This window comes from Hyaena hyaena, unplaced genomic scaffold, assembly GCF_003009895.1.
Source record: "Hyaena hyaena isolate Hyena2069 unplaced genomic scaffold, ASM300989v1 scaffold_2574, whole genome shotgun sequence".
Lineage (NCBI taxonomy): Eukaryota > Metazoa > Chordata > Mammalia > Carnivora > Hyaenidae > Hyaena > Hyaena hyaena.
This window is the reverse complement of record NW_024083213.1, coordinates 8,768-17,402: the sequence shown is the minus strand read 5'-3', so window position 1 is coordinate 17,402 and position 8,635 is coordinate 8,768. Positions and strand designations below refer to the sequence as shown.

Below are 8,635 nucleotides of genomic sequence, written 5' to 3'. Positions count from 1 at the left end.
CATGATTTTGTCTGTTTGAGTGCTCTCTCTTTTCTTTTTGAGAAGCCTGGCTAGAGGTTTGTCAATTTTGTTTATTTTTTCAAAAAAAAACAACTCTTGGTTTCATTGATCTGTTCAATTGTTTCCTTGGTCTCTATGTTGTTTATTTCTGCCCTGGTTTTTATTATTTCTCTTCTTCTACTGGGTTTGGGGTGCTCATGTTCCTCTCCCTCTAGTTGCTTTAGGTGCACTATTAGATTTTGCACGTGCACTTTTTCTAATTTCTTGAAATAGGCCTGGAGAGCAATGTACTTTCCTCTTAAGACTGCCTTTGCTGCATCCCATAGAGTTTGGATTGTTGTATTTTCATTTTCGTTTGTTTCCATATATTTTTAACTTTCTTCTCCAATGGTCTGATTGGCCCATTCATTCTTTCATAGGGTGTTCTTTAACCTCCATGTTTTTGGAGGTTTCCCAGACTTCTTCCTATGATTGATTTCGAGTTTCATAGCAATGTGATCTGAAAATGTGCATGCTATGATCTCAATTCTTTTATATTATTGAGGGCTGCTTTATGTCCCAGTATGTGATCTTTATTGGACATTGTGCCATGCGCATTTGCGGAGAAAGTGAATTCCATAGCCTCAGGATGTAGAGTTCTAAATATATCTGTCAAATCCATCTGGCCCAATGTGTCATTTAAGTCCATTGTGTTTTTATTGACTTTCTGTATAGTTGATCTATCCATTGATGTAAGTGAAGTATTATAGTTCCCTGCTATTAGCAGGGATTAACAGGTATTAACACGTTCTTATTGATAAGAGTGTTTCTGTTTGTGATTAATTGTTTTAGATATTTAGGTGCTCCCATGTTTGGTGCGTAGACATTTATAATTGTTAGCTCTTCCTGATGGATATATGCTGTAATTATTATATAATGCCCTTCTTCATCCCTTGTTACTGTCTTTACTTTAAAGTCCAGTTTGTCTGATATAAGTGTAGCTACTCCAACTTTTTTTTGACTTATAGTAGCATGATAGATATTTCTCCATCCCCTTACTTTCAATCTGAAGGTATCGTACAGTCTAAAATGAGATTCCTATAGACAGCAAATAGATGGATTTTCTTTTTTTATCCATTCTGCTACCTATGTCTTTTGATTGGGGCATTTAGTCTGTTTACACTCAGTGTTATTATTGGAAAATATGGGTTTAGAGTCATCGTGTCCTTTGTGGGATTTATGCTTGTGGTGGTGTCTCTGGTATCTTGCATTCCTTAAACATTTCCCTTAGAGACGCCCCCTCAGGATTTCTTGTAGGGCTGGTTTAGTGGTGATGAATTCTTTCAATTCTTATTTACTTGGAAAGACTTTTATCTCTCCTTCTATTCTGGATGACAGGTTTGCTGGTAGAGGATTCATGGCTACATATTTTTTCTTTTCATCACATTGAAAATCTCCTGCGATTCCTTTCTGGCCTGCTAAGTTTCAGTAAATAGGTCTGTCACCACTCTGATAGGTTTCCCTTTGGATGTTAGGGCCCTCTTCTCCCTAGCTGCTTTCAAAATTCTCTCTTTGTCCTCATATTTTGCCAGTTTCACTATGATATGTCATGCAGAAGATCGATTCAAGATACATCTGAGGGGAGTTCTCTGTGCCTCTTGGATTTCAACGTCTGTTTCTTTCCCCAGGTTGGGGCAGTTCTCTGCTATAATTTGTTGAAGGACTCCTTCAGTGCCTTTTCCTCTCCTTTCCTCTTCTTGAATACCTATGATACGGAAATTATTCTGGTTGATTGTATCGCGGAGTCTCGAACTCTCCTTTCGTGTTCCTGGATAAGTTTGTCTTTTTCTCAGCTTCCTCTTTTTCTATAATTGTATCTTCTAAATCACTTATTCTCCTTTCTGCTTCTTGAATCCATGCATTGGACACCTCCATTTTATTTTGCATCTCATTTATAGCATATTTAAATTCATCACAACTATTTTAAAGCTCCATAGTCTTTGTAGCCATAGTTTCTCTGATGTCTTCCATGCCTTTTTCATGCCCAGCGACTAATTTTATGACTATTGCTCTAAATTCTTGTTCAGTTATTTTGCTTATATCTATTTTGAGCAGTTCTTTAGCTGTCAATTCTTTGAATTTCTTTGGAGGAGAACTCTTGTATTTCATCATTTTGGTTAGCTTTCTATCTCTTCTTAATTTTAACATCTTGTTATGCACTCCGCACCTGTGAGTTCTGCTGTACCAAAGAAGGCTCTTGACCTGTCCAGGGCCTGTCCTTTGAGAAAGTGTTCTTTGAATGGCATCTCTTGGTCTCTCTTGTAGAGACCTTGGTTCTATTTTCCTACTCATAGTGGTATTTGGGACTCTCCACCATGTGTACATTGGATTGTTTCTTGAGGTAGCCCTGGAAAGGAAAACAGACAGACAAACACACAGGGAACAAAGGCACACAAACTCACAGACAAATCCAACAAACACTAAAACAAAAAGGGAAAATGAAAAAGAAAACAGAAAAGAGGAAGGAGGGAAGGCGAATAATAAGAAATAAAAATACAAAGAAAAGAAAAGTAAAAAGAAGAAACCCAATAGATAAAGGACAGTCTAAAGCATGTAACCAGATTTCCTAGTTACAAATAAATAACTGGGTTTATGCAGTGCTGGTGGAAGAGTATAGAGAAAGAGAAATGACAGGACAGGGATGAAGTGAAATTGGAAATGAAATGAGCAAGCAGAAGGAATAAGAAGCTTTTTTCAAAGAGCGAAAGAGTGGAATATGGTTGGAGAAGGTGAAAGAAATGACGATGATGCTATCCAGAGAAACTATATAGTCTGATTACTCCAGAGAGAAAGAGATGAAAAGGTAGCGGTGGAGGTGTAGAATTTACATCTAGAGAATGGATTAAATGTGACTGTTTAAGCAATTCAGTGACCATAATTAATCAGGGCAGTGGGTCCATGTTGGTCGTGCTCAGGCTCTAGTAAAAAAGAAGAAGAAGAAGAAGAAGAAGAAGAAGAAGAAGAAGAAGAAGAAGAAGAAGAAGAAGAAAAGAAGAAGGCAGCTTTCTTGCAGGGATGGCATGGTTTGGTCCAGTGTGTCCCATGGGAGTCCTGCCTTGGTGGTATTGGGGTGAAAAGTGGTGGTGCCCCAGTCCCTTCTTGGACGTAGCATTGCCACTCACTCTTTTGGGTGATCTCCCTGTGCTGGGTAGTAGCCAAGGTGGGCCGTGCTCTATATCCCAAGCCAGGCCTTGTTTCCAGATCTCAGTCTGCGCGCCCCATTGAAATTGCCCAAAATATAAACTCGCAGATGAGCCCCTAAGAGCAGTTTCAAGCCTCTCACCTTCCCACTGGGGTTCAAGCCAGAAGCCACTGCTCCTGTCTCCTCCAGGTCAGCTGGCAATCGAGGAGCAGTTTCACCCGGGGTCGCCTGGGACCCGTGCGTCCTCCTAGGATCAGCTGGACTGCAGGAAACTGGGTCTCTCTGTGTCCCGAGTGGAGGCATTTCTCTTCTCCAGCGACAGGGACAGTGTCTTGAGCAGTTTCGGCCCCTCTTTTTTCCACTAGACTCACTATGGCTCCCCGCAGAGTGGGATCCCCCCCCCGTGTCTCTGGTTCAGGTCCGATTTTATCTTCCGCAGTCTGCACTCACGCTATAAGGTTTTCTTAGTGGACTCTGTCTCCTTTTCCTCCCAAACTCCTGGATTCTGTAAGGGTTCCTATGGCTTCAGGCCTTCACCGTGTGAGAGATGGGGGCAGGAAAATGTAGTACAGAGCTCCTTACTTCTCCACCATTTTGCCTCCCTAAGTGTTGATAAGGTGAAATCTCAAGGTGCTGCATATTATTTCTGTCAACAAGATGATCCTGCACCTCTCACAGTGATATCCTCTGTTACAAAATCCTCCAAAGCCATCAGCGGGAATGTTCAGTATGTGGAACTCCTTGACCCATGGGTACCCGTAGAGTTTCGGTATGCAAGTGCACATTAGCCTCCTTTCTCTGATTGCCAGGCTGGACCAGAGACACTTGATGAGGGAGAGACTTCAAGAGCTTTCCATGACATTGTGAAGCTGACCAGATGACCTCATTTTGTTACGGAGATAAGCTCACATGGCCTTTTCCCTGTCTTCTTCCACACCTATCATTTCCACTCCCCAAAAGTCAAAGGCACTAATGGATCTAGCATAGGTTCTAAATTACAGCAGTATATGCAATCTTTTCACTCTCTCTCTTTAAGCACTATCAAAGCTACCAACACACTCATTTAAGCTCTTCCATAAACTGGGGCACCTGGGGTACTCAGTCTGTTGATCAACAACTTCTGCACAGGTCATGATCTCCCAACATGGAGCCCCACATCCTTCTTGAGCTTTCAACATTCAAGGGCTCTCCACCACCATATCATTGAAACTTCCAAAGTCACCAGTTACCTCCACATTGCCAAGTTCAATGACCACATACCATACTTCATCTCACTAGACCCATCATGAGCATTTAACACATTGAAAACATCTTCCTCCTTGATCTACCTTTCGCTCTGACTCCAGTACAAAACACCATCTTGCTGGTCATCTATCCCACTGCTCCTTCACAGACTCCTTCGGTGGTACCTTCTCATCTCTCTTGCCTCAGAGTTCAACCGCTGCACCTCTGATCTAGGCAACAGTTGTGCCACTGCTTATCATATTCCAAGCTCCAGTGCTATTCTCTCCCTGAAACCTAGACTCGTATATCCAATGGCTACTTGACAGCTGCACGTGGAGATCTAACACACATCTCAAACTTAAAATGTCCAACACCAAATTCCTCATCTTCTTCCCCAAATCCACTCTTCCACAGTCTTTCCTATTGGAACAGATGGCAACTCCACCCTTCTAGAACTCAGAGAAAAACTCTGGAGTCAACCTGAGACCTCTCTTTCTCTCACACTCCTTGTCAAAACCATCAGGATATTGTTATCTCTGTCTTCAAAATACACCGCTCCTCCATCCTCCACTGCCACTGCCACAGACCCAAGCTGTTATTCTCTCTAGCCTGGGGGATATCAGTGGTCACCCAACAGTTATCTTTCAAGTATGGCCTCCCAGAAAGATCCTGCTAAACTATGAACCAAATTATGCCCTGCTCTATTCAAAACTCTCCCAATTACCACATCACTCAAAGTAAAAGTCAAATCCTTAGAGAAGCCTACAGAGTCCTATATACGATGGCCTCCCTGTGATTTCTTTTATCTCATTTCCACTACTCTCACCCTTGTACACTCCACTTTGGCAACATTGACTTCCTTCTACTTCACCAACGTGCTGATCACATTCCCACTCAGAAATGTGCTATTTATTCTACTTAGATCCAACTACAACTCTACGGCCTAAAAGTACTTCTATGGTTCCTTTCTTCACCACACTGAAACATTGATTAAGTCCCACCTTCTCAGCGCAGCCCTCTATGACCCTCTAGAGTAGACTGATTGCAAATACAGATTCCCCCATTCTTTATCTCTCCCTCTACCTATGCCTTTTACAATATAACCTTGCCACTACTTCTATCAAGAGCTGGGGTCGATTTACCCTCTTCTTCAACAGTACCAACTGCATCAGTCATTAGAATGCATCAGATGGGAAATTATGTTGGTACTAAGGTTCTCTTCAAGATGCCTCGTGTGCTTTTACTTTCTCACCTGAGGCTCTGCCATCTGTCACAGAAGGTTGGGATTAGTCTGTCACACAATGAGGGACATGAGGCCCAGTTGCCCAGACAGCCCCAGCTGATAGTCAGCCAACCCTAGCAATGTGAAAGATAGGAAAGAAATGTGAGCCTTTCTATAACAAAAGCACTTAGTTGACCTGTCAGCTAACTTTAAACACACGAGCAAACCAGCCATGGCCAATGAAGATCAATCAGGCCTGGCCCATATTAGTAGAACAACTCAGCCAACTAATAAACATGACAGCAATAAAATGCTACCATCTAAACCACTACATTTTGGGGGTTATTTGTTTCATGACAGTAGCTAACCAATATGTCATCTGATTTTAAATTTCTACTCACTCTTACTTCAGCAAATGAATCCCTTAATTTTTCTTTATAGCACTTTCAAAACAACATAATAAGCATTCACTGACACAGGTATTTATTGTCTCGGTGAAAGCAGATATCTTTGCTGTTGACACAAAGTAAGAACTCCGAAAATATATCTGGAATGAATGATATGGATTCCTTAATATTGATACTTTAACTATATTTCTAATCATTATGAGAGGCTGTTTTGTAGGTAAGAGTGTTCAGAGCACACTGACTAGGTTTGCTGTGGTCTTTCCTGAAGCTAAATGGCATTAACCCATGTTTCTCATAAGGAGCTGAAGAAATTATATTAAAATTCTTGGGACTTTACCTGTTTTTATACTGAAATGGGCATGTTAATTAAATGTTTTCCAAGGTACCAAGTTATAGAACACTTAGAGCCGTGAGTCCCTTCAGTCACAAGACTAGACCTGAATGCCCAAGGGAAGACTTTAAAGAAAGAGGAGACAAATGGTGAGAACACGTGCTGAGGAACACTAGCCCATATTTCTAGACTGATGAGATGAAAGAATTAGAGAGTTGCTTTTGGATAAGGTACACCTGGAAAAAATGGAGAGAGAGAAAGAAGGTATGAAAGGAGATAGAGCAGAAATGAACGTCAGGTACTTTGGCCAGAAAAGCTGGAAAATAGGGTCCACAAAGGATAAAGTGGGAAAGAAATGCTACCTTCCACATGGGAGGTTCTGAATCGGAGAGGTCAAAGGTTTAATACTGGGAAGGTCCACAATTGGAAGGTGACTGTGGGCGAAGAAAGGAGACCAAGAGAATAAGGAAATAGAAGAGAAATGTTCCTGAGTCCAGGAGGCACAGGGAAGACACAACTCATCCATCAAGGTGTGAAATTCACCGGACCCTTTGCCGAGGGTAAAGGGCAACCTTACTGGTTCAACTATGTCATCTTTCCGTGCAAAACACACCAGGTCCTGTGACACAAAAACTCCTGACATGTTCACTAATCTTCCACTAAAAGGGATCCAGGAAAAGCCATTCCCCTTAATTTTCCCCTTGGCCTTAAACAGCCTTGTAAGGAATAAGTCGGGAGAGGTGGCTTCTCAGGCAGACCCAGGAACGTGCACATTCAGGGCTGAGTAGGGAAGCAGCTGCAGGTGCAGCGAAGCCTCCCTGACCCAGCGCCCTGGGGAGGAGGTTTGTGTACGAGGCTGAAGCACTGTGGAAGGATTGTTATAACCCTGCAGACAGTAATAAGTAGCCATGTCTTCAGCCTGGAGGTTGCTGATGGTGAGGGTGAAATCTGTCCGAGACCCACTGCCGCTGAATCGGTCGGGGACTCCAGTTGCTCGGTTGGATGCACCGTAGATGAGCAGCTTAGGACGCTGTCCTGGTTTCTGTTGATACCAGGCTACGCTGCTGTAAACACTCTGACTGGCCCTGCAGTTCATGGTGACCCGCTGGCCCAGAGACCCAGCCAGGGAGGCTGGAGACTGCGTCATCGTGATCTCCCCGCAGGCACCTGCAATCACGAGTAGGTAATGATGATACATAGGCACGTTAGCGCCGACACCCTGAAATATGGCATTTGAGATGTGCTGTACATGTCAGCGCATAATTGGGGCTACTTTGTAAACAGCCAGTATTTCTCATTATATCTTAAAAAATGTTTTAACTCTAAAATGATACTACTTCAAAAGGCATGTGGCAAATTTGAAATTTCTCACCTGAGACCCACAGCAACAGGGATATGAGGACCTGCCTCTGTGACACCATCTTGCTGTCCCTGCCTGCCCGATGCAGCTTAGCTTACATAGCAAAGGCCCCTTTTATCAAACCTGAGCAGCTGCTCTGAGACTGGTGGGGGGAGGGGGGAGGGGGCCTATGCAAAACAACTGGTGAGTAAAGCAAATGGCATAAGTAGTGGGTTGTGAAAGTATCTAATGTAGATTTAGAGAGCCAAAAATATTACCAAAGATATAGCTGAAGGATTAGAAACACTAAGTCAAATTGATACTCTTAGAACAACTTAGAAATTCAAAATGAGAAACTGCCACAAGATCTATGGTGAGCTTCTGTTTGAAATTCAAGAATGTTATTAAATGGGTAGAGTCTCCAAAAATGATAAGCTAGGCTTTCATATCAATGAGTTACCTACTGGTAAAATTATAAAATATGCTAGGAAACAGTAAAAAACAATGGAAGAAGGAAGGGAAGGAAGGAAGGAAGGAAGGAAGGAAGGAAGGAAGGAAGGAAGGAAGGAAGGAAGGAAGGAAGGAAGGAGGGTCTCCAGCCTCACACTGGGCTCACTGCTGTCAGCACAGAGCCCACTTTGGATCCTCTGTGCTTCTCTCTCTGCCCCTACCATGGTTCCCATTCTCAGTCTCTATGCTTCTCAAAAATAAAGAAAAGAAAACTTTGTTCCATCCAATGGTTTGGGAAGTCAGCGCACGGTTGCCTGTTCCTAGTCCTGCTGTTCATTCTCCAGCAGATGGAAGGGTGGGGTGTGGGGCATGCAATTCCCTTAAGAAACTGAGAGTGCTTCACCATAAGGAGGACATAGGATTTTGTGGCTACAGGTCTACTGCAGGTCCAGCACCTGAAAGGCTTCCAGTCTTTTCTCTG

The 8,635-nt window shown here is 42.8% G+C and overlaps 1 gene segment (V, D, J or C); it reads right to left on the bottom strand.

The window, feature by feature from the left end:
- Positions 1 to 7,094: 7,094 nt before the first annotated feature.
- On the bottom strand, positions 7,095 to 7,800 carry LOC120227613. The segment is given in 2 exon segments: positions 7,095 to 7,532; positions 7,738 to 7,800. Coding segments are annotated over 2 exon segments (468 nt in total).
- Positions 7,801 to 8,635: the final 835 nt, after the last annotated feature.